The 25,752-nt window shown below is 42.4% G+C and overlaps 2 protein-coding genes across 5 annotated transcripts in view; one reads left to right on the forward strand and one right to left on the reverse strand.

The window, feature by feature from the left end:
• PRR33 (proline rich 33) overlaps positions 1-14,279 on the forward strand; it is a 28,974-nt gene extending 14,695 nt beyond the window's left edge. For 2 of the 3 annotated variants that reach the window (XM_054970756.1, XM_054970755.1), the window contains 2 exons: positions 11,904-12,050; positions 12,520-14,279. In XM_054970756.1, the coding sequence (XP_054826731.1) occupies positions 12,529-14,061 (1,533 nt within the window). In that variant the 5' untranslated portion in view covers positions 11,904-12,050; positions 12,520-12,528 and the 3' untranslated portion in view covers positions 14,062-14,279. The remainder of the gene's footprint in view (positions 1-11,903; positions 12,051-12,519) is intronic. The other variant, XM_054970754.1, reaches the window with a different exon arrangement.
• LSP1 (lymphocyte specific protein 1) overlaps positions 5,534-25,752 on the reverse strand; it is a 116,457-nt gene continuing 96,238 nt past the window's right edge. For both annotated transcript variants that reach the window (XM_054970757.1, XM_054970758.1), the window contains exons 5-11: positions 24,387-24,500; positions 24,103-24,146; positions 23,464-23,545; positions 21,944-22,084; positions 21,333-21,413; positions 20,102-20,217; positions 5,534-6,767 (exon numbers count right to left, since the gene is read on the reverse strand). In XM_054970757.1, coding sequence (XP_054826732.1) covers positions 20,128-20,217; positions 21,333-21,413; positions 21,944-22,084; positions 23,464-23,545; positions 24,103-24,146; positions 24,387-24,500 — 552 coding nt within the window. In that variant the 3' untranslated portion in view covers positions 5,534-6,767; positions 20,102-20,127. The remainder of the gene's footprint in view (positions 6,768-20,101; positions 20,218-21,332; positions 21,414-21,943; positions 22,085-23,463; positions 23,546-24,102; positions 24,147-24,386; positions 24,501-25,752) is intronic.

Consider the following 25,752-nt stretch of genomic DNA (forward strand, 5'->3'; position numbering starts at 1 on the left):
GAGCTAATTGCACCGATGGTGGTCAGAGGGAACTAGCAGCGGCAGTCGGCTCTCTCTGACTGGGGACTGCTTTTATGGGAGCAAGGGAAGCTGGTGGTGGCGAGAGGAGCCAAGCAGACTAGACGAGACACCTAGAGAAAGAACCTCTGCCAAGGAGAAGGATTCTCTCCCTTTTCTCCCTGGCAGAGGTTCTTTCTCACTACACTTCCTGTGGAACTTTGAGGGAAACCGACACGTGTCCTCTATGCATCAGGCATCTCATCTGTTTTGGCTCTAAGTAAGCAAATCTCATACAGACACAGACTGAAAATCTTTTCCTGGCATATGGTAAATACTGAAGAGGGTCCATGGCTTTCTTTATTGAGTCAATCCATCTCATACTAGGTTTTCCTCTTTTCCTACTACCTTCAAGTTTTCCTAGGATTATTGTCTTTTCCTGTGAGTTTTCTCTATATATCCCTGGTTACTGCTGTTGTGAATGCTCTGTTATATTTGAGCTTTGCAAAGAAATGTGTGTCTCATAGCCTGTTAGTCTTCACAATTTCCCCTTCTGAATCCATGTATGTATATTCGCTAACATGTATTCAGTGAAGTAACTTTAATCCATGAATGTTTTTGTCACAATAAATAATGTTGCCTCAAACAGAAAGATGGGGAAGGGTTAACTGGAAGAAATTAATATGTAGTAACTTTAGTACCACAATCTCATGTGAGCCAGCTCTTACTCAGTTGCACCCATTCATCAAGGAACCAGTGGCTCACACTTTCTTTGTGTAAGTCATGAATAAAGACCAGTGCATTCAAATTCCTGCTTTTCAAATATATGGCAACCAATTGTCATCCTCAAAACAGTTTTGCAATTTGCTTCTCAGAAGAAACTCAGAGAAACTCAGTTTCATCATTTCTAGCAATTATCACAGGAGGCCTGTGACATTTATCTACCGGTGATATTTACAATAATTTTGATGTCAAGTCTTCCAATGACAAACATGGAAACACAGTTAATCAACCAAGCAGCATATGTCTTCAACCTATTTTTAGGCCAAGGAACTTTCCATCTATTCAAGAGGATGGGTTTTTATAGAAATGTCAGCCACCTTGAATTTTATCTGTTGTAAACAACAAGCACCCACCAGTTGTCTTTGCACTCAAATAATTATGTGTATAAACAGTTTTAATATAAAAAGTGTGGGGCAACATTTAGTATGTGCAGTTTTCCTGCCACCTCCCCATGTTGTAGGGATACCAGGAAAGTGGATACCATCTTCCTGCCTCCTGGTGCTACAGGGGTCAAGAAAAATGGGCACTGTCTTCCTGCCTTCCCCTGCCTGCAGTGTGGGGATGGGGCAAGGAGGGCAGGCACTATTTTATCAACATGACCCCTGGTGTGTGGGAGAGTGAGGAGGGTGCACGCTGTCGGGGCTTGTCGCTGCCGCTGCTGGGCGGGGCCCCAGCTGGGCCAGCCCTGACATCAGAGGGGCACCAGGGATACTGCAGGACCCTGCTCTGTGGAAGGAGGGGCGGTATACATCACCCAGACTCCCTCTCAGTCCACTCGCTGGCCTGCTCAACCTGGTCTGCTTACCCTCTGCATCCTCCATCATCTCCTCCTCCTCCCAGAACTCTCCTCCAAGCCTCCACTCTCACACTGCTCTGCTGTCACTCCACACCATCTCTCCTTACTCACACCCACCACCTCAGGGCTCTTCCTAGCCACCTTATATAGGGTTTCCTTTCCCCGCCCCGCCCTCCTTCTAGGCTTGTTCCCTCTCCTGACTTGGCCCAGCTGTGCCTTCCCTCAGGTGTTTCCCTTCTACCACTAATCCCTTCTTGGCTTCCTTGCCTTGCTGGCAGGGTGGGGTTGAATGCGAGCCATCCCCAGCTGAGGTCTCCTTGGCCTTGCTCACGAGGAGCTGCCCCAGCCGGCTTCTGTGCTGCTGAGCATGCCTGGATTTGCTTGCGAGGAGCTGCCCTGGCCAGCTTCTGGGTTGCCTGCTTATTGATGCCAGGCGGGGCTACCCATCTCCTCCCCGAGAATGCCTGTGGCAGCCCCACCTGGAGGGGCTTGGCTCCTAGCACCTCCTGAGCCAGGCTGCCGTCCTCTAGCCAGGGTGTGGCCCTGGGCTGCAGTGGCTGTTTCTCCTCTCTGCCAGGTAAGAGCTCTGTTTGGGCTGCTGCTGGGCCCCTATGCCCCCTGCCTTGGCCCTTTTCCTCTGGCCCGCTTAGCCCCCTCTCCTCCCCCTGGAGGGTGGGACTAGCTGGTCTCTCCTTGCTCCCTCCAGCCCCCTGAGGCTTTGACCTTTTGCCCCTTCCCCCTGGCGTAGGCAGGTTCTGGCCCTGGTTGCTGGCTGGGGTGGCAGGGTTGCTGCCTCCCTTTTGCCTCCTGCTATTCCCCCCTGGCAAGTCTGGGGGCTGGGGCTCAGACCCCAGACACACGCTATCACCCAGGGGAGTGCTTGGGCATCCTCACCTAGAACACCCAAAATGCTTGGGCCAGCCCTGATTCTAGCCATCAATCTCAAAGTTGCTCTCAATTTCCCACAGAATCTTGAGTCAGAGTGTGGGGATTGGACTCAGCAAGAGAAATACTAGAATAACACCTTCCCCAACCCCAAAGTTTCCAATATGATTTGGGAAATCCATTGACCTCTGCCTGATCTGCCTGCTGGGTATGACCAGCTCTGATTCCAGCAGAAAAAAAGATGGCATAATATGGTGAATGGGGCCAGCTGTGACTGACAGAATGTACTATAAACTTGTCCTGTGGCTGTGACAGCTGCTGCTACCCTTAGCATAGGAGAAAGCATAATAGTACAGCAGAATCTTAATCCTCAATGAAAGTCCTGTAAACAGCACATAAATGATATATTTTACTACTTGAGCTAATGTTAGAGCAAGGTACTTCTAACAAATCTAAACCATGATCTAGAATTACATGCGCTTAAGCCTATTAATTTCGAGTTTCACCAGCCAGTGTTTAATCCATTTTGCCTGAACGTCTAAGAAAACTACACAAAAACTGATCTAAATATAAAAGCAGAATGCCTTATTTCAATGTGTTTTCAAAATATAAACTGTTACTAAACTGGGATCATGGATTGATTTGAGCTCAGCAAAGATATATAGGCAGATCTGTCAAGTAACAGATTCCTTAGATATTTTTCTGCAATTTAATACAGCTCTGTTACTTTCCTGGTCTGGTAATTTATGTTTGCATATTTGTAGAAACCTGCAAAAAGTAGTTTATGACTTAGAAAAAGTAAATCATATAGGGAAGGAATTATGAAATGTCATCCATTTACTTTAGCAGACTGTTTTAAAAGAATAAATGTTTACAGAGAAACACCACTCATTGCATAGTTGAAAGATGAATCAGTAAAGTTTGAACGGGATGTAAAATTTCAGTTTTTAAACAGTAAAGTTAATGGAACACTGAAGAGCTATATCAGGCAGTGTAACATATACAGTCCAAGTATACTTCCACAAAACAATATATTAATTATAGCGCAACCACCCCCTTTCATAAATCAAGTCTTATAATTCCAGCTTTGGCCTTATTTAGTTCTACAAATCCAATTTTTGACTACCATGGACTTTCTGGACCACTGTACTTGTCAGTATATGAATTATCTCTTCACACATTTCATTTTAAAGAATATATTGAGAAACTGAATGTGACAGAAAACAGGTGTAACACATTACATGGGTACACCCACAGCTGGGACTGGCTACATTTCCCAGTTGTGTATACCTCTGTGGCAAGCCTGTCTGATAACTCTATAGCGTGTGAATCAATGACATTTCCTTGCAAGAAAAGCATGTTGAAAGAATGGTACAATGCCATGGCACTTTTAATGGAACCATCCTAACAAACCCAAGATTGTCACCAAGATTGATTACAAAAATTGTATGGAGATCCGAAAAGGAACTTAGCAACATAGGACTGAAAGGGGTTTGAAGGCCAGGTTGCTTCATTGAGCCAGGTTCTTCCATAGCTCCATTTCATTAATGGATTTGCACCTAACAGATAGAACTTAATGTGCCACAAGGAGAGCTGAAGCAATCAAGGTGGAAGTTGACTGGTCATCTTCAGAATAAAACATATACCAGCTGGTTCAAGCAAACCTCCTACTTCATCTGCTCCAAGAAGGTCTTACTGTCTTATGTGCTACAGCCTTTATCAGATACTTAAAGATACTTGGTAGCAGGGCTTTTTTTCAGGGGGAACGTGGTGGAACGGAGTTCTGGCACCTCTTGAAAATACTCAGCAATAGTGCTTGAAAATAATATTATTTCAAAGAAACCCGTGTGTTTCTTCCTCATTTCCCTCTTGAGAGTTCCACCACCTCTTTTCCCAGAAAAAAACCCCTGCTTGGCAGGACATGTGCAAAGTAGTTTCTACTTAATATATTCATTTGTCGCTACACTTCAGGCTGACTCAAGCAACTGATTGCTAAAGAGACAGCATAATGTATATTATTATTAATATTAACAACAACAACAACTGTGCTTATATACCACTCTTCTAGACAGATTAGTGCCTCATCCAGAGCGGTGAACAAGTTCGTGTTATTATTAAGCCCACAATACAGCTGGGAAGCTGGGGCTGAGAGAAGTAGCTAACCCAAGGCCACCTACTGAGCTCATGGCAGCAGTGGGACTCGAACCAGTAGAGTACTGATTCGCAGCTGAACCACTTAACCACTATGCTACAGCAGCATAATGTATTCTAAGGGGGTTACTATAAAGGTGGGGAGAGGAGATAATTGGCCCTTATAGGAAATAGGGTGTTAGAGCAGATTGGCCTGTGGTCTGATCCAGCAGGAATCTGGCCTTTTGTTTATGCAGAGCTACTTGCTTGGTGCAAGATCATGACCATTTCAAGTAGGTTTTTTTTTTTCATATTCCCCTATGGTTTCATTTTTTAGAAAGTGTTACTAAAACAAACAAAAAACTTGAAGTTTTTATCGGGATATGGTAAAGTTTGCCATTCTTTTCCTCCCCAGAAGAAATCCATGAAAGAAGCTGGCTTTTTCTCAGTCTTTTTCTCAATTCAACTTTCTTTTATCAGAATATTTGTCAAGCATTCATAACTCATGCAAACATTCAATAGTGTGCACATAGTCTCTTCCACAGGCATTCATTGGTCATGGCCTCTGGCCCTGCCTGTTCAGCAGTAAACCTGCACAGAGCTGAATGCACATAGGTGCTGTGATTGAGGAACCTTCATTTTGCTTGATGAATATGCAGACCTTCCTCAATACTTGTGGCTGCCTCCAGAAGCTTTGACTAAAACCCACAGTGTACCAACTCACTTCCCTTGCGTGTGTTCAGTGTATGCATGATTGAACACTTGCACAGAGGTATAATTAGCACAAACGACAAGAACCATTACTGTTACTGACTTTTCTTGTCCCTACCTACTCCATCAGAATTTGGAAAATACCTTCATTGTTTTAAATACTGCTTTCCAAAGTAGAGATAAGAGCATTACTAGAGGCTTTAGGTCAAGTGACTCTACTGGAGCCAAATATTTATATTCTTCAGAATTTTTATTGACTGCTTACAAAACAATTCCAAGTTACACAAAAAGCTAAAAAGTGAAAGTAAATGTGTGTGTGTGGGTGGGAGACCGTCTAGTCTCTTTAGAAGCAAAATTTCATTATTAGGAGAATCAAAGCTGAATATGGTGGCCACTTTCTTTGTACAGAGAGGGAAAGAGAAGCAAGTAATAGCTGTGATTGGCAGGAATCAGCTGTCAAGCCTGACAAGTACTTTCAAAGGAAATTTCAGTGTTCCAGTGAAACTCTGCTTAAAATTTATGCCTTGGACAATGAAATATTCACCTGAATAGAAAAAAAGGGACTTCAGGATTTGTTCGCATGAACCAGGTATAGTAGGCAGTACATTGTGGATTTGGCAGGCACTTGAGGGGTGGGGGAGATGTCCTGAAGCGTTTCTTAACCATGAGACCGTGACTCTGACAGAAATGGTGTGAGATCTCACTGAGATGTATGACAAGGACAAGGATGTGGTAAGGATAGTGTACAAGGGAAATATCAACTTGAATTGGCTTTTTACTTACCACAGGTCAAGGAATGACAAAGGCCACTCAAGAGAAAACTGGGGGTAGATGCACAGACAAATATGACGAGATCTTTATGAATTTATAATTATGAAATAAGGGGAAATTGTACACATTGTCAGAGTTCCAGAACTGTGATTGGAAAGGAAGATTTTTCACATCAAACCTTCAAATTCTAGTGAGGACTGCCATTTTGAATGGCAGATAGGTTCTTACGATAAAGCGTAAACTACCACACTTCCCCCGTGCTCAAATTAACATCATTTAATTTCTTGCTCCCAAGTTACAAATTAATAACAAATACATAAATGTCCCTCTTAGATTACTAATATAGCCATGTAGACTCAACTCCAAAAAAAAAAAAAAAAAGGCTGGCCTTTCTCTACCACCAAGCTACAAAAACTAGAACAGCATAGAATAACATTTTCAAACAGAAGCCCAATGAACTAGAGAGGGTTTTCTTAATATTTTGTTTGTTGTTTTGATGCTGTCAAAAGTCCAAAAGAAATAAGCTTGGAGAGATGCTCATGTCTGTGAAGAAAGCAGCAGCAGGTTTTGTAGCAGGTTGCTTATTTTAGATAGTAAGGAAGACGGTCCTTTTGTTGAGCTCCCTTTCAGGAGAGGGAACCTCAGCGTTGTACAGAGGTATTGCCACGGGTGTCCAAACCAGAACCAAGCCGAGCTGCAAGAAGAATACAGAGTTGTAAGATCTCTTTTGTAGGTAGAAAAGATTTGCTAGAGAGGCTATCCAGTCTGTTTCCCTACAAACAGGAAGACAGTTGCATGTGTATACCTTCCTGAATCAAGAGAGGAATGTCTCAGAGCATCAACCGAAAGAACATGGAAACAGTAGATATTGAATTAAATGCTGCAAATCAGACTTTAGGTTTAAGAGACTTTCAAAGGAGGAAATTCTTGTTATACTAACACTCCCCAAACAGATCTTCACTTCCCTTGTTTGCTTTTTACTTCTTGTCTTCTGATAATGTATAAGTTAGATGTTTTTTATTCTTTAAATAACAAATGCACTTACCCACAGCATCTTCATTCCCTGGTCACTCTCCCTCCCCCACCCCTTTAGCGCATTTGAACTGACCAGTAGGCTGAATTGCATCTTCCCATAATTATGAAAAAAGCATCATATTTTTATCAGTGCACTTCCGTATTATTTTTGCAACAAGTCTGTAGGTTTTTCCCAGCATCCAATCCTAGTAAAGCAGACAGGAGTAGATGTGCAGATGTATATACATGAATGTGGGGGAAGCCCTCAACTTTAAGTGAAGTGAACACAGTATTCCTACTTGAAGAAAGGAGAGCAAAGAATAACACACATACACATCCCAGATCAAACAGGGCTTTTTCCCCTTTAGCAGCCAAGAAACCTTAAAATCTATCTACTTTTGCTTCCCTATGACAGGCAAGTTCTCTCCCTACACCCAATGCAGATGTAAATAGTAAGATCACCTTAGAGGAAAAAAGAAAACCAGTCTTAAATATCACACCCTACCACTTTGTGTGTATAAGGTATTGACCTTCGTTCTCTAGGCTGGGAGCACAGTGAAGAATTGTTGATAGTATACAATGTGCAGCCAAGTCATCCACATTATGGCTGAGATTCCCTTGTTGGAAGTTCCCTACTCTCCATCACTAATTTCTATTCTTGCCTCTTACCACCCGCTGCTGAACATGCAGCACACAGGTTAGAGCAGCTCAGAGCAGCTATTTCCTGCCCACGCAGCTGTCAGTGGTGCCTGGTCTTTGCCTTCAGCAAGCTCTCTCTGTTGGAGAGTTCCAAAGTCACTGTTGGAGTCGAGGCTTGCACCCAGTTAGGGCAATTTTCACAGTCTCCTTTTTTAACTTTCCCCCCATTGCCCTAACAGTCTCAAATTTATTTTCTGTCATCAGGTGCTTTTTTGGTACCAGTCAGTAACAGAGACCGGCATAGACAATATTTCAAACTATAGCCCAAATATGGAATTTGCAACTTCAAGGATAAACAGAAAAGGAACCAGGCGATCAAAAACAAAGTTTTTGATGCATACTGTACACTTCTATATTTCCAAGTTTACTGCTGTACTGGGCTACAAGAGAACAAATATCACCCCCTGCACAATTTTCTTTGTTCCTCAGCTGCCACAACAGTAAGCACATTGTCTCTATTGAGACAGAATACAAAGCAGCATATTTTGACAATGGTTAGTTTGTGAAACCAGAATTTGGCTCAGATGATCATTCAGATCCAACTGGCCTTGATACCACGTTCATCATCTTCACTCTTTCCATACCTCTCCCCTCTTGCCTCCTATGCCAAGATTGGTGCTGGGGAATCAGATCAAAATGTTTAAATTTGTTCATCACATGAGACCCTAGTTTAGGCTAATTGTGGTTAGTAATCCAACTCTAAAATCATGGTGGCAGATCATAGTTTGATGTAATCCTGCCAAACCATAGTTAATGGAGTGACCATTATTTGGATGATCATACCAACTGTAGTTTAATTACACTATGGTTTTATGTGACTACTAGACTGAATCACTGACAACCTCCCAGGCTGGAATGGGGCAGGGTGGTAGGCACACCAGCACACGAAGTCATTTCTGATTAAAACCAGAAGTGATATCATGATGCCATTTCCCAGACAATCCTAGAGTGTCACCCCTGACATCATGCTGTCAGCTCCAGGTTTTGCCAGAAGTTATGCCCCACCCATGCCCTTTTTCTCTTGTGATCCTTAGATGCACTAGTGCGAAGCAAGGGTAAAGCAGTGTCAATAGAGGTCTAAAGCTTTTGCTAATTATATCAGGAAAATTGATGATGGAGCACCTAAAAATCCCTTTGTGCTGTACCGTGGAGCTAGGCACTTTCCTTCCCCCCCTTTTTTTTCTTTTTAGCCAAGGGGTGGAGGGGAGAGAAGCTTCTCTTGCAAGAAGAGAGTACAGTTTTCCCTTAACAGATCAGTTGCAATGCCACCAGTATCAGATTTCCTCACATCTCACTCTTCTCTCTAAGCAGAACAGCTGATAGTGTATTTGAGTCAAGGATTGCAAATTACTTTTCCATCTAGCAACCTATAACCTCTCCTACACTGGTATTCTCTATTCTCCTGAAACTGCAGGTATACAGTTGACCAAAGACTTAAATAATATACACAGTAGAATGGCAGTGCTCCAGGCAGCAAAGTGATCTGGCATCAAAGCTGAAAGGAAATGCTAAGTAATCCATGGCTTTTTCATGAGTTCTCATTTAAGCTAAGGATGCTTGCAAGCTTTATGGGATCCTTGAACAGTAACTCTGCTAAGTAGCCAATTCAATTGAGAAAAATAACTCCATTCAATAAAGCCAAATAAAATTCTAGTGGGTCCTTAATACTTGTTGCTCCAGCATGCATGGAGAATTCTGGTCTGGAACTGATGCAGAGGAGGCAAAGAGTGGCAGATTGCATAGACCTTTGAAGCATGTCACATGATCTGGAAAAAGAGGCAAATGAGCACTTTGGCTAACCCTGGCTCCAAACATGAGAAATATTATGCAAAAGTTTGGAGCTGAAAAAAACACACTGTCACACAGAAGTAGGAAGTGTAAACATATTCAGTATGACTACATGAAAGATCTAAGACTGAAGTCTATCTAGATTGGGAGATGTTTGCTTGGGAGGAATAGCCAAGGTTTTAACAATTACCACTTACAAAGAGAGAACTTTCCTTCCTAGATTTTATGGGTATAACAAAGGCATTTGACATTCATACAAAGAAAGCAGAAATCTGCTTTCACATGCTGTTAAAGTTTTTACTGATAACAGAGTCCATTTTTGCATTCAGCTACACATTAACAGAAGCATGTTGATCTTCAGTCCAATTTCTGCATGAAAGACACAATCTTTTGCCCCTTTAAAGTAGGAACTCCCATCAGCATAAGTTCTGTGCTCACAATACAGAACACTAGCAAACTAGACATAAATCTGTCAGAGACAAACTAGGTATACATCAGTCTGAGCTCTCATATGTTCATTACTGCAGATGGATGAGATTTTAAACATTCTGAGAAATTAGGTAAAAGGAAGGAAAAAGTGAACTGCATTTCTTGTTTTCGTGCTTCACCTGTAAGACTGGAAAAGGCTCGTTTCTTGACCCATTGGGAGATGTGTGCTGTTTCTGAACTGAGAGCACAAGCTTTCTTGAGTGTTACCAAATCAAACATAAAGACATGATTTGCGTTCTGAGGAATGTGTGATTTTTAAAAAAATCAAATTCCTGCTCTGCATGTTGGTTGTGACTGTGAAGTTATTTGTGAGGCAATTGAAATCTGACCTATCCTTGGATCAACTCACATTTGCATTCAGCTATCTAGTAGTAGGTTGAGTGTCCAGTTAGATGGAAGCTGTTTGTGCATGGAAGTAGATTCTTACATAGTGCATGCAGTGGTGACATGCCATCACAATCCTTTGGGGGCATTTGCAGCCACAGTCAAATTACTGGGAAGCAAGAGAGCAGCTGCACACACGAGTATCATGCCACACAAGCAATCTCCAGCCATGCGTTTTCAAGCAGCTCTCATGCCCCTGATTGCTGGAGGAAAAGCCAGCCTTAGAAGTGAGATTTGGAACCATAACCCTGCAGAAGGCATTCCAAGGTCTCTCTGCTAAGGCCCCAAAGTCAGAGGATTAATTAACTTGTGCTGAAAGACAAACTGCAACCCTGGCAAATGCCATTCGAGCCACTTGCGTGCGCTCAAGTGGAAACATCTGTTCTACATATCAGAGCTTCAGGATATTAGGGCTTGCCTTTCTGTGGCGGCTTTCTGCTTTCCCACTCCCCAGAGGACCTGCTATCAGATGAGCAATGGGCTTGGGCCAGCATGCCACAGCAGCTGAAATAAGCATACAAATCACCAAGGAGAAGCACAGTGGACTTGATAGCCCTAGTGAACTTTGACAAGTGTTATTCAACACTGTCTGTCTATTGCCTAAAGCTAAAATTTGATGTGTAAAGCAGCTTCTTAGGTCTCCAGTTCCCTAACTCACCTTTAGATAACTCAGTACACAAAGAGGCTCCATTTCAACAACAAAGATGAAATAAGGTCTCAGCTACACATGATGGTGGCATGCCAGCATCTTTAAGCCCAGCCTTGCCTAGTCATGTGGAAAGAGTGATGGGTCACAGATAGCAAGGAACAGCAGTTGCAAGCCAGAAGCAATGCATTTAGATTAGGAATGCGTGCTGTATCTAACTTCTATGCAACTTTAAACAATGTATCCAAATAACAGCATACAGAACCATTGTAAAATTATAATATGTATGCAAATATGCCACAGGCACATCCAAGAATCTTCCTGCTTTGATATAAACCCTTAGAAAATTGATGACTCTGGAAAAATTGTGAGACTTCCAGATCACTACAGATTGAGTGGATAAATTTGGGGGCGGGGTGAAATAAGTCAGTCAGCTGACTGACATAGTTACATGGACTTAATGGGCAAATAGTTATATTAGCACACTACTTGGTATTCTGCTTAACACACAATCTTGTACCTGATGTTAATCTTAACACTTGCGTTTGTTATTCAGGTCTCATAATACCTGCCATCGGTTGATGCACATGCTCCGTATTGAAACACGATTACTACCAGATGCCTGTGACATATTTTCATACCTTGAATATAATTTTACAGTGGCTTTGTAATTTATACTACTTTCATATATTTTTAAAAGTTTCATATATAGAGAGAGATCAAAATTGTGTATGTAACTAAGTGCATTTGGGGCATTTAACCCATCCATTGATTTCCTACCCAAAGCTCATGTGTTTTCCTACCATCCAGATCAGACTAGGAAGAGTGTGCCCTAGAAAGACAGGATGCAGACAAGAGGGACAAGTGAAGAAAGGTTCAACAACCTCCCTTACCCACCCCCATCAACCCCTCCCCTGTGCTACATGTGGACTGAGCAAAACTGCATTTAAATACAAGGTTTGTTATCTCCTAGCTTGGGTCGATGTTCAACTTTAAGAATAGGATTGTACATTGAGCAGAATGTCAGATGGTGTGTCAATATAAATAGCCACTGATCATTAAGTCTATATAAGTATTTCAGCCAGCTAATATTATGTTTTTAGATTTATATCCCACTTTTCTGATATTTTTATTCTTTATTGTGGTTACAGCCTGGCTCACATATGTATGATATCTCAACACTTAAGTTTCCTCCCATGTGTGAACTGGCTTTTGGAAAGCATGATTTGAGGGCTGTGATGCAGATTAGTAGTTCTGGTGTGGTTTTCTTAAGCCGCTATTAATATCAACCATTTGCTCTTCATGTTAATTTTATCTCACAAGTGTTGAAAAGGGTGTTTACTAATGTGTTCAGGCATCATTCAAGAAACCTCACTCCCCAAATATTAACTTTTTGCAACTAATGGAAAATTTTGCTTTGTTTCAGGGGGTTAAAATGCTGATTACTGTAACACCATCCCATGAGCCAGCCTCTTTTCATCTGCAGGCACCACCTCCTCCTATTCTACCAAAGCCAGGAAAAGACAATCTTAAGCTTCAGAGACTCTTGAAAAAAGCAGCAAAGAAGAAAGTAGCCTTATCAGCGCAGCAAGCCACATCATTTCGATCTAGCTTGTCCCCTGTGAGTGAAGCCAGCCCAGACTTAGAGCACAATGAACGCTCCTCCTCTCTAAAGCCTACAGAAACTACCACACACCTCACCATCAACCTCCCACCCCGCTTTTCCATCAGACCTGTTACCCACCATGTGTCTTCTCCCTTTCCTAAAGGAAAACCCTTTACATTCAGTGTCACAGAGCAGAGAAGCCTTTCAGAGCATCTCAAAGTCACTGCCTTCCCTGCCGTATCACCAGTCCAGAGACCGAGCTCTGCTGAGCCCTCATGGCCACTCAGAGGGCAGCCTCAGTCAGACATGCACACACAACAGTCCCCTTCAAGTGCTGTGCATTCTGTGCTTGTTTCTCCTGAACCTCCTCTTCATCCTACATCCATGGTGGAGACCCCTGTGGTGGTTTCTCACATTGCTGAAACCCATGCTTCTATTCATGGTCAGCAACCAGCAAGCCTCCAGTTACAACAATCAACTAAATATCCTGCTAGTGAAGATAGACACCCATTTCCTCATTTGCAGGTACACCAAGAAGATCCACCAAGCCAGATTCCAGCTGCACATGTTGCAAGCCAGGCAAGACCAATCACTCCTAAGTCTGAAACTTCTTCAGCCCCCAAATCTCCTACTAGAACAACAGTTGCAATACTGCATGTTTCCAAGCAGCAAGTGGTGGTCACGTCCCCTTCTCCTCAGTTCAGTACGCCTTTGATGCCAGGAAGTGACAGAGGCCCTGAACCACACAATGAGTTCCAGAGACATGCAAGACCCAGTGAAACGCAAAAGCACATCATGTCAGAGACAGCCATGCCTGCCCCATCAACAGCCAGTACTCCTGCTCTCTTGCCAGAAGCTAGGAGTGAACAAAGGTTATCACCAACAGTTACTTCCCAGAGTACCATACCAAAGCCCAAGCCAACATTGCCACCCAGAAATAAGCTTAGTGGCTGGTCTCGTCTCAAGAAGCACTTGATAATAGAATCTGAAGAGCCCCAGTTTCCAGTTTCAGAAACCAAGCCAACCAAGCCTGAACAAGAGGGAGTAAAGATAACACAAGGCTCTCAAGCTGACACTGGTCAGGACAAGAGGATAATCAAGTCAAGAGCTATCAAAATGTGGGATGCCATCTTATACCAGATGACAACCAGCAAAGCTAAAAAGCAGCATGGAGATGAAAAGGAAATCAGGAGAGAGGGAGCGTTCCCATTTCGGCGTCGCTTACCCCTTTTACTCCACAGGCCACGGTTTGATGCACGGAAGCTTAAAGAGCTGGCTTCCAAACCCATGACAAAGATTACTACTCTGTTTGAGGTACGCCGAATCCAGTGCAAAGCACCTGAGGGATTGCTATTGCATTAACAGGACTCTATCTGTGTTGGAGATGAAGGAAAGTGATGAACACTTCCTCGTCTTTTAAAGTTTCTTTTTGGAGGATCTAAGATGATTGCAAGATTTACTGCAACAGAATCATTTTCAAGAAAAAAAATAAAAAACCCTTCAAGGGACCTCTCTGTGTACCTAGAAACATGCATGCATGATTTAAGAGTGAGAGAGGCACCTGAGGGGAAAGATGTTCACCTCAGTCTTGTTTTACTGGTGTTCAAGTTGCAGGCTATGTAACACCAGAAGCAAAAATATAGAATGTCTTAAGCCTGCCAGCCATTTAAAGGCTCTCAGGGCCAAGCTACAAGTGACGAATGACACTTGAACGGCAAGTGGATTGAGTGGAGGGCAAGTGAACAGGGAGAAATACACTTGCCATTCAAGTGTCATTCGTCACTTGTAGCTTCACCCTCAGTTAGTGTTTTCTCACAAAGGAGACACCAATTTAGGTGTACCACACTAAGCTAATTCAAAGGCCTATTCTGCCATACCTACTTTCTATTCTGTCATAGACAGAATATTCTTGGCTTCTTTGCCATATCCTATATGGGAGCTGGCATTCCCCCTCCCTATCTTTATTGGGTACCGCCATTGTTTTGCAGAACTGCAATATCATTTCATGATTTTACAAACCACCTACAGTAATGTATACAATAGATGTTCAGAAATTGCAATGCTCAGTTTCTCTCACACGCTTTTAGAATCTTTGGCCAAATCTTTCATTTGTTTCAACAGGACAACCATAAGATAACAGAAAAAATGTATTCATTAGTTTTCATATCACCATTAACTCTGAAAAATTATTCTTCATACAGAGTTTAAAATTAAAAACCACCATACTGTGTACCTATACAAATGTAACCTGGAGATGTGGAACCTGAAATAGAGCCCCATCTACAGATCATAAGAAAACTTCCTGGTTCATACAGATAAAGTATCCTAAGATCCAGGCAAACCAGAACCAGCACACAACTGCACTCAACCAGCAACAGATGGGCAATTCAGATGCCCAAGACAGGTGTAATATACTCCTTGCATCACACCTCTACAAAAAGGCTAAGTAGTGTATTCTGCGGCAGCTACAGATCTTAAAACAACACTACTTTGAAGTTTATCTAATGGATTGTGATAATCAATTTGAGTGACTGCCAAAACACAGAGGACCCTAACAAGGCCCTTGTTCTTTAGAAATTGCATGGTACAAGACTCAACCAAATGGTTTCATACCACAGAAAAATCCTCCACATTCATGTGGTCAGTTCCCAGAGGTAAAAGAGAAAATCAAGGGAGCCAGGCTAGAAATTTTTCCAGAAGTTGGTTCTTTTAAGCCACAAATGACAAACCTAGGCAGCCAGGCTAATTAAATTATGGGTCCCACTTTCTTTGCAAAATTGTCCTAAGCCAGCCGTAAGGAGCACCACTGCCCTGCAAGAGGACAGGAGGCCTTCTGTAACGTTCTACATCTTTCTTTGAAGAATGTTACCAACTGCTTGACATGAGAAAGTTGGCTTCCTTTGAGGGCTGCTTTCTGACTGCAACTGTGCTTAATTTGTGGGAACATGGCCGAGGATTCTGTACCACTGGGGGACAGACATGGAAGTATTCTTCTTGCAGCGCTTTCTGGGAGCATGTCCCATAACTCATGAATCTCCTACATGACCAGCACAGTCCAGATCTCAAAGACTATCTACAGTCATTTTTACTTACAGTACTCCTCTAAAAGGTATTTTCAAAAGTAACCTTAAGCAGACAGTAGGCAAGAATCTTTCAAAGTCTAAGCATATTATTGCCGAACCTGCTCAAACACCAGGTTTAGGGTCCACTCGTAGTCATTTTCTTCTATACACAAACAAAATTGAGCTGGCAGTGTTTGCATGCAGAAAGGGTAGGCATCAGTTTCTGCTCATGACACAGTACTTTCCAGGTGCTGCTGTATCCATGTATCAGCTGGTTCACACAAGTGTGAATCCTGCCATGTATAAACAAGCCATGGGAGTTTGAGAGATTACCTAGCTAGTGATTTAGAGTTGCTCACTTAACCTTGGAATTGAAGAAATGAACAATTAATAGTCCAAACAGTTTTTAGGCACATTAAAATCTGGGATATAAATGGTTCCCTTTTGCTCCAACTGAACTTGCTTCCTGTGCTTCACAACAAGCACAGATTGCTGGGCATGCTCGTACACAGGTTTCTTCTCTAGCCTCTGAGCTCACTAGTGACACCAAGCAGTTCTAGCATTGAGCATTGTGCTAGGATACACAGCAGGAGAAGGGCCTTGGCCTCACCCATGTGTTAGTCTGGCCCTCCAGGGCAACTAGTTGGTCACTACTGGATCAGGCAGACCTAGTAGGGTTCTTACATTCTTAGGTGCTTCAAGTAGTTAAGATTTTTTCCTGCAGTTTTAGAATTTTTTATAATACTTGGATTATACAAAATAGGAATTCCCAAGATTTCTGAAAGAGCATCATACTGCTTGTGTAAATAGTATTAAATAAAGCAGTGCTTCCCTAAAGGTAAACAAAGAGCCTTGCTTCACGATACGTTTCTGCATGACATTCACTGGTGTATGCATGCTCAGTCACACTGGTCACTGGTGTGTGCAGTCACAGGTCAGCTTCTTTTCAAAAAGAGAGAGCTCAAACTCAGAATGCACCCCAGGGGGAGGGAGTGGTCCCAGCCTCCCTCCCAAACTATTTTCCTGCATGAAAAAAGTATATATGGGGGGGGGGAGTTACTTTGCTGCTCCCCGTGGGGAATCTATGCACAGATTCTCCCAGAAAAATAACTCTCCTGGCATGCAGTTTTCATGCAAGGAAACAGCATTGTGTGAAGGGCAGGAGGGTTTCCCCCCCCCCCTGCATGCCGTTTAGCACTTTTTTGAGCTCTTTTTTTTTTCCAAAAAGAAGCAGTTCCCCTCAGCTGACATGTGCCTCCAGGGAGCACATTAAACCAGTGCAGTGTAGCAAGACCCAAACTTATTACAGCAGCAGCAATTCAGAACAGACACTAGTCTTAAACAGGCCATTGTTCCCTGCTGTAATGTAGCTATTTTAGACTGAAACTAAGAAAATAGAATAATTACCTCAGATCCTCAGAGCAGCTGTATGGCTTATCTCCCTCCAGACGTGTATTAACCTCAGATTTGAAAAATTGAGCTGACTAGGTATGAATTTTGTTTTCATTTGATAATATGCAGTTGCACTTGCCACTTTTATCCCTACATTGATGCTTTGAGAAATGTGAACTGAATCATAGCTTCCAAGCTCTGTTGACGAATGAGCAACCCTTATGTTATGCCATAGTGCCACCCTGAAAAAAGCTTGAAATTCATGTTCCATTCTTCAGTAACAGTGCAGCACTCACAAGAAGGTTATCCTGCTTTGTTTTACCAAATGCTGCTGCAATTAAAGCAAATGGCCATTTGGGAGGAATATCTTGACTTTTTCCCATCATGTTTTTGCTCCAAGTTGATTTTGGCTCCATAAAAAAAAGCTCAGAGGGGGGGAGAATATTGGCAGGCAAAAAACATGGTAGGGAGGGGCAAGTTCCTCCCAAACATATTGGCCTTCTATTTTAGATTGTGACTTCAACAGCTGCATTTTACACAATGAACAAGCATCTTGTCCAGTTTGGCTTCCTCGTTCTCTGAGATTCCAGAAAAAGAATAGTCAGCCCATTTATTCCTGGCTAGAAACAGGCTTATTATTAATAGGGTTCCCAGTATTCTTTCACAATCCCTGCAGTGAACTAAACCCAAGACCGAGAGTGAACATTTAAGATACTATACCAATAATAAAACAAGGCCACTCATCATTGTTTTAAAGATGAAAGGGTTAAGTAGCTTACTCTGCCTTGTTACATATGGAACATTACAACCCTACAGGTGAAATAAGCTTTCAGGTACCAAGTTGACAGGTAAAGAGTTTTACTTACGTGGCTAGTAGAGGGTGCAAAGAGCATTGTTAATAATGCGCTTAAAACATCAATGGTCAAAACAGCTTTTTAAAGGAGTACACATTACAGCCATTTGTATCATAGAAGACTGAAATCCCAATACATCTTCATATTCTATAGCTCCATTTACACCCTTTCCCCCTCTTTCAACTTCAAGGTGGAACATACATGAATCAAGGCTGTGGTCTCTCTATTGAAGGAAGTTGCCATCCAAGTAACTCAGGTGACTGTTTCAGCACCATTTGAAAAGGGCAAAGGCATAGGAGGCAGCAATGTGTGTCCCAACCATGTCCCAAAGGTGCAAGGGGAGCTCCAGAGGTGCCAATAATGCTACTGGAGCTGGTTTTCCAGAATGCTGTATGAAGGCAACAGGCATGACTTGGCTCAAATTGGGAACCCTGCATGATCACTGTTACCATGCTTGGGGTGGCGAGATACCTTCAGTGTGCTAACAGTCCCTTTTCAGTATTCAAAACTAAACTCACATGTATTTGAGAGGAGAAAGAGTCTTACAGCAGCACCAACATTACCTGAAGAGAACAGGAGATGCTAAACATAAGCATTGCTGCCGCTTCCAAAAAAACTATTCTGTCACACATTGAAATGTATTTTTAAAACTCTGCTTTTCAAGTCTGTCTGCTTTGCATTTGCAAACCTGCGGGTGGTGGGGGGGGGCAGTTGTGAGATCTCTAGCTACATTTTTGTCAAATGGCAGAGAAAGATGGCGGTGTAAGCACTGCTTACTCTGGAAGTGAGTAACGATATTGAACCACTTTAGTATTTCAAAGTACACATTAAGTTAACTGTATTACTTTTATTAGTTAGAGTTTATAAAGAAGTGTAACAGACATCCTTAAGAAAATGCAAATGGGGTGTTCACTGCAGGCAGATAGCTGCAGTTCTATTGTATGTGGAATGGCAGAGGGTTCTTGTCACCTTCTTCTATTTCAGAGCAGCAGTATAAAGACCTCTGCATCAAGCTCAGAGTGTCCTCTTCCTGCCTACCCAGTTGTACAAGCCAGAATCCATCCACTGAAGAGATTCGAGTTTTTTTACAATTGGTGCGGGCAGGCACTTTGAGCCTTGTTCACTCTAGTAGTGCTGAAAGAAAATGTGTCTTATCTCTGGACACAGAAGGGTTCATTGGGGGAAATTTTCTGAACATTCAAATCTTTACTAATCCTAAGCCCCTTGAGAGGAGGTAAATTCAAAATGAGGAAAGGTACGGATCTGAAGGCATGGTGTAAGGCATTGAAGACGATGGAAGTAAGCCCAGTTTCTGTAAGTTGTGAGCTTTAAATACAGGATTGTGCACATCAGACGCAAGTCCTGAACTTGTTTTAGCTATTAATTCCTTTTTTTAATTAAAATGGATATGAAAAGTAAGGTTTAACTTTCACAGACATTCTTTATCCAGTGATGGCTCAAATGCATAGGAAATCTAAACTAAGAATGAGTATGTAGCCATGTTCATACTTCAAATGCCTGATAAAGAAATACAAACTCATTTTGAGGTAACGGAGAAAGGAAAATGTATTAAGTGTTAAAGAAGTAGCCATGATAGAGAAATGAGAAGTAGGATGTAGTAAGAAGAAAAGGGAGAAGTGAGTTGGCATCTTGTTGAGTCTGTACTTAACAGGCGGTAGAATCCTTCCCCAAGTAACCCTTGGGGGTTTCCTTCCATAGCTATGTACAATCTGCACTCTAGATGCCACTTCCATAACACCCAGCCACCCAATTCAAGATAAGGGGAGTTTTTATAAACACTGTATATAGATTGAATAAAGTATTTCTATTACAAAATTTTTCTGTCTTTCATGTGTGCCAGACATAATTGCAGGAGAGTTGACGAATTTCCCATTCTCTTCCCAGCAGATTACACAGCTTATTCTACTTCTGTTTAAGAAATATCAGTATAGCATTTTGAGGCATAAGTTCTTCTTACGTACTGCTGCAAAGCTCTGTCAACCAAATATGGCATGATACACGTGAGAGAGTCCCAATGTAGTAATAGTTAAAGGCACAAACGATGAGCTTGAAGTCATTGTTTATTGTACCCACCTATACATGTTTGGAGCTTAAGCAGACTATTTTTCTGTGGCCTCATCTACCAACACCTTCTTGTATTGGCCATGTCCAATTGGTACGTACTTGTATTTCTTGCCAGGAAGTTTTACCTGAGTGGGAGAAAAGAAATGGAAGAACCTTCAGAAGGAAATACCCACCTCCCATATCACCATTTTCCATATGCCTTGAATACTAGCCAAGTTATTTTAACATTTTAGCTTTCAGTATTTTATAGTGATGTAACTTTGGTCTGCTTTTTGCACCAGATGCATCTGGTTTAACTTACTGCAAATAGTCTTGAGTGAAAAGGAAGAAACTTGTAAATAGAGCCCCTCCCCCCGCAAAAGATTACTTGTTAACAAGTCAAATAGTAAGAAGGCCACACACTTGCACACACCTTTTAGTACTAGGAACAGAGTTGGGTAGCCAAATAAAAATCCTGCTCCAGTTTGGCAGGACCAGCTCACATGATCACTTGGCCATTATTTCCTATTCCTGCATTCTCACCCCAGGATAAACCTCCTCTCCAGGGAGATTTGCCTGTCTCCCTCTGTCATCTTCCACCAAGTGAAGACTTGTATAGTAGTATCTATACATATCAGTTCCCAGTAAGCTCTTACTGGCCCTCCTCCCTGTGTGTTTGCTATTTATCTGTCTATGCTTTTATTGTATTTATATATACACATGTTACTTTAATGTTTAAACGTTGTGTGTTGTTTGCTACCTTTGGGACTATTTGAGTGGAAAGATGGAATATAAATATTTTAATAATAATAAACAACCTTGTGCTTATATACCATTCTTCAGGACAATTTACCACATTCAGAGCAGTTTACAAAGTCAATGTCATTATTTCGCCCACAAACAGACACCTAGTGAGGTAGGTGGGGCTGAGAGAGCTTTGAGAGAGCTGTGACTGATCCAAGGTCACCCAGCTGGCTTCAAGTGGAGGAGTGGGGAATCAAACCCGGTTCTCCAGATTAGAGTCCTACCACTCTTAACCACTACACCAAACTGGCATATAAAATTGAGAAATTAAAAAACAAACAAACTAGCTATGCATAGAGCAGTCTAGTCATATCAGCTGGTCACCAGAGACACATGAGTTCTTTGCACACTGTAAGAAGAAATACCATAGAAAAGCATCCTTTGCTGGTCACCAAGAGGAAAATTTCCTTCCGCTGCTAGTTCTCTTACCCTTGCAATAGTAAAGATAACAGCTCACCTTAGCACTCTCATCTGCCTTTGGGGTCTCCTTTTGTTCCCAAATGCTTCTCTTACTCACAATGTCTCCAGCCACAATGTCCTAGGAACAGAGGCATAGTGATTTCTTTCACCCCAAAAGCCCTCTCTTTAAACACAAATACTTTCTAGAGGCTAATATCTGCAACACCCTCAATGCTAGAGATTGATGCATTAAAAATTATAACATTTTAATACACTCCACCAATGTTATTTGTAGTCCCATCTGATATTGAGCCTTTGCACATTAGTAGGTAGAAAGTCACAAGGTATTATTAATTTATTTAATTCAATTTATATTCTGCCTTCCCCGCAATAGCAGGCTCGGGGCGGATTACATACAATATAAAACATGAATATATATATATATACACACACACACTTTAAAACAGAAATAAAATCACATAAGTATAAATATTTAAAACAATGTGGCAGCACTTCTCAAAAAAAAAAAAAGATCCACCACCCAGTCCTCTCTACAGATGCCATTATTCCCAGTCCCTTGCATTATTCTGCCATTATTCCTAGTCCCTTGCAGAAATTTAGACTTCCCTAATAATAAAAACTTGCTGAAGACAAAGACCCCAATCCTACCTTACAGGGTGTTGTCTTCACGGGGGACTGAATGGCAACCTCACCAGTCTCCCAAAGGCTTTTTGTGCTGGCCACTACTGCACTGTTAGCAGGCAGGTCAATGGAAAGCTGGCGAGCAGGCTTGGGGGTCTTGCTGGAGGTCTGAAAAGTATATAAGGTAAGAGTGAAATAGGGATGTCTGCACCAGTTAGATTCTAAGAGAGCTGTACACCCAATTTTGTAACTACCCAATTTACACTTATCTGCAGTTAGCTAGGGCCTGCACCATTTTATTCTTGCTTCCGCTCAAATGGGAAGGTGGTTTAAGGCAAAAAAATTGGTATATAATAACTTTGTGCTAACACCTCCTGTCTACAGTGCAGGGAGGTGTAGTTCCTGAACACATCCAGTGTGGAGACCACCTTTGTTTCAGAGCCACATGACAGCAGGGGCAGACTGGCCATTAAAACCATGGGGGCTTGTCTTGGTGGGCTGATGGTGGGAGCCAGGGCTTGTGTGTGTGCATGCACGCACGCACACACACACCTTGAGCCAGCAGCCTACATTTTATGCAAGGAGGTAGGTGCGAGGCAATGGCCTTTGCTTTGCATATGGTGTGCAGGCACAAACTCTTCCTCTTTCCCTCCCTCCATTGGGGGTTGGGGCAAGGCTCCTTTCCAAGGTTGTTTTGACTTCCCAGTCTGCCCCAGCATGTGGAAAACAGTGACAGTAGACCAGCGAAAACAAACAGGATAACAGGGCTTAACAGAGGAGACAGCAGAATTCCATTGCTTGAGGTACAACACAATTGGTCTAATTGCTTGTGTCACAGAGTATCAGATAGCAATGAGATAGCAATGACAAGCTGATTGGGTACACACAACATCATACATAGGATTCCACTTCTGGAATATTTCAGGTAGATAGCCATGTTGATCTGCAGTTGAACAGCAGGATTTGAGTCTAGTGGCACCACAAGAATCAACAAAATTTTCAGGATATAAGCTTTCAAGAATCAATGCTGGCATACCTCTGTATGGCTTTAACAGCATACCTCTGGCTCCAAGACATACCATTGCTGACCTAAAGGTGGCAGTCCTCAAACAAAAAAGCTTCAAGGGCAGTTTACAACATGGGATTGCTGAAACTGAGTTCATTCACAAATGCAGAACAATGTACCCCCCCAGGGGGCTGAATAGAGACATAGGATTCTTATCTCACTACAGATGCGAATTTGTTTTCTAATCAAGCTGTAGCTATGTACTTTTACATCCTGACTCCCTTTTTGCTTTACCCCTCCCACCTCCTGACTGGGGCATGAAGGCTCAGGGATCTCCACTTCTCCCTGTATCTGAAGAAGGGATCTTTGACTCTCAAAAGCTTATACAGTAAAAATCTTGTTGCTCTCTAAGGTGCTGGTGGACTCAAATCCTGCTCTTCTATTGCCAACCAACATGGCTACCTGCCTGAAACTGGAGCGGGAGCAGGGAAAGGAGTACACACACACACAACAGTTTTGGAAACTGCAAAATCCATCTCACCTCAATGGCATGCGTGTACTGTTCCAGTTTGTCATCAATCTTTGAAACTGGAAGAGGTGCCTGTGTCTTCTTCACACTATTACTGGAAGGAGAACAGAAAACTGGTGGAAAGAGGACATAAGCCTGGATATTGCAGACCTTAAACCAGCTACCATTTGCTCATCAATACTTTTTCCATTAAGTTTAGACTGGCCCTTCCAATTTGCCATAAAAAATGCCACTCCACACACTCAGCAAGCACTACAGGCATAATACTTATCCATTGTTTGGTGTCTTACCCAAGATGTTGATGGAGCGATAGCTTAGCATGCCAAACCAAGTCCTACTCTCTTTCCCATCATACATAAGGAGAGACCAGCAAGGCCTGACAGAGACCGTGAAAATTGCCTTAACCACAATTTGCTAACTGCATGAATGTAATACTTAACCTTGGTTAACAAAAAGCATGGTTTCACATCCTTGTTTGTGACAATTCGCTAACCACTGTTTTTTACCATGTTTAAGGAAAAACAAACCATTATTGCATGCCATGTCTTCATAGAACCAGAGAGAAAACATTCCTGTTCTTTGCTTCAGCAGATGTTTTCAGTATAATTACCAATGGGAAGACTAAGATCACAGTGATAGGATGGAAATTACCTCCTCTCTATGGAGCGGTTCAGTGACTCAGTTCTATCAGTGATCTAAAGAATGGATACGAAGACTGTTAGCATTTCAGTCAGCAATCTATAGGACAGATAAAATGGACATCTTCCCTGCTATTTCAAAAATATTGAGCTAAGGGTGGAAGAGGGGCAATGAAGAAAAGCATCCTCCCCCTGGGAGCCCTCTCCTCCCTCTACCCTCATTTGTACACTGATGTTTTTGTTCCATTCTATAAACCCTCCTGGCATTAATAAAAGTGTATATTTGTATAAACAGACCTTTGTGGTGGGACTCAAAGGAGGCTGGTACTCTTCCTCCAGGCTAGAAATGCTTGGAGCTCTCTGACGTTTCCCAGGTGCCTCTTCTTCTTCATTCCTTCTTCTCTTCTTCTCCTGAGAGAAAATGACTGACAAATTCAGCAAGGCACTGCTCACACAATGAGAGCTATGTATGTGAAGGCTGCCTGTACTTGTAAGCAGCATGGCAACTGGGATGGACTGCACTTTTTAAAAGCTGGGAAGTGGTGTACAAACAGCTGAAGGACTGTTAAGGGTTAATCCCTCACAGACACAGAGCTTTTGACTGATCAGCTACTCCAAGCAATCTGATTGGGTAGCATGAGCTGGAAAGAAGAGGGTCTATTTTTTCAGTCCTAGCTGAGAGGAATAAATGGCTGTAACTGAAAGCAGTTTAACACAGACATGAGAGTTGGGGGGAAATTGGCAAGGACGTTTGGGAAGTAGGTGCAGACTCCTGTTTGCCTAAAGAAAGGGGATAGATCTTCTAAGAAGAGGAGACTTTCCCTACCCAGCTAAACAGGGAGGTAGCTCTGGAGAGTGAACGGGCTACTCATTAAAATGGCTGATGATACCAAATTGGGAGGAGTGGCAAACACCCAAGAAAATAGTTAAAAGTCAACAAGACCTGAATACTCTGGAGAAGTGGGCAGTTGCGAACAGGATGCAATTCAACATAGATAACTGCCCAGTATTACTTCTGGTCCACAAAAATGTGAAGCACAAATACAGGATGAGGGATACACTTCTGGGTAGTAATGTACGCGAAAGAGATCTTGGAGTAAGACTGGACTGTAAACTAAATATGAGCAGTCAGTATGATACGGCGGCAAAAAAGGCAAACTCATCTTGGGTTGTATCAAAAAGGACATTGCATCGAAATCGCAGGAGGTCATAATCCCTCTTCATACTGCCTTGTTCAGACCATACTTGGAGTACTCTGTGCAGTTCTGGAGGCCTCACTTCAAAAAGGATGTGGACAAAATTGAGAGGGTGCAGAAGAGAGCAACAAGAATGATCAGGGGTCTGGAGACTGAGCTCTAAGAGGAAAGGCTGAGGGCCTTGGGAATGTTTAGTTTGGAGAAGAGGAGATTGAGGGGGGACATGATTGCTCTTAAATATTTGAAAGGCTGTCATTTAGAGGAGGGCATGGAGCTGTTCCAGTTGGCAGCAAAGGATAGGACTCGAAGCAATGGGCTTAAATTACACGCAGAAAGGTACCGGCTGGGTATTAGGAAAAACTCATTTGTCAGGGATGCTTTAGGCTCATCCTGCACTGGGCAGGGGGTTGGACTTGAAGGTCTGTATGGCCCCTTCCAACTCTGTGATTCTGTGAAGTAGGTACCTG

This window comes from Eublepharis macularius, chromosome 2 (genome assembly GCF_028583425.1).
Source record: "Eublepharis macularius isolate TG4126 chromosome 2, MPM_Emac_v1.0, whole genome shotgun sequence".
NCBI classification, from domain to species: Eukaryota; Metazoa; Chordata; class Lepidosauria; order Squamata; family Eublepharidae; genus Eublepharis; species Eublepharis macularius.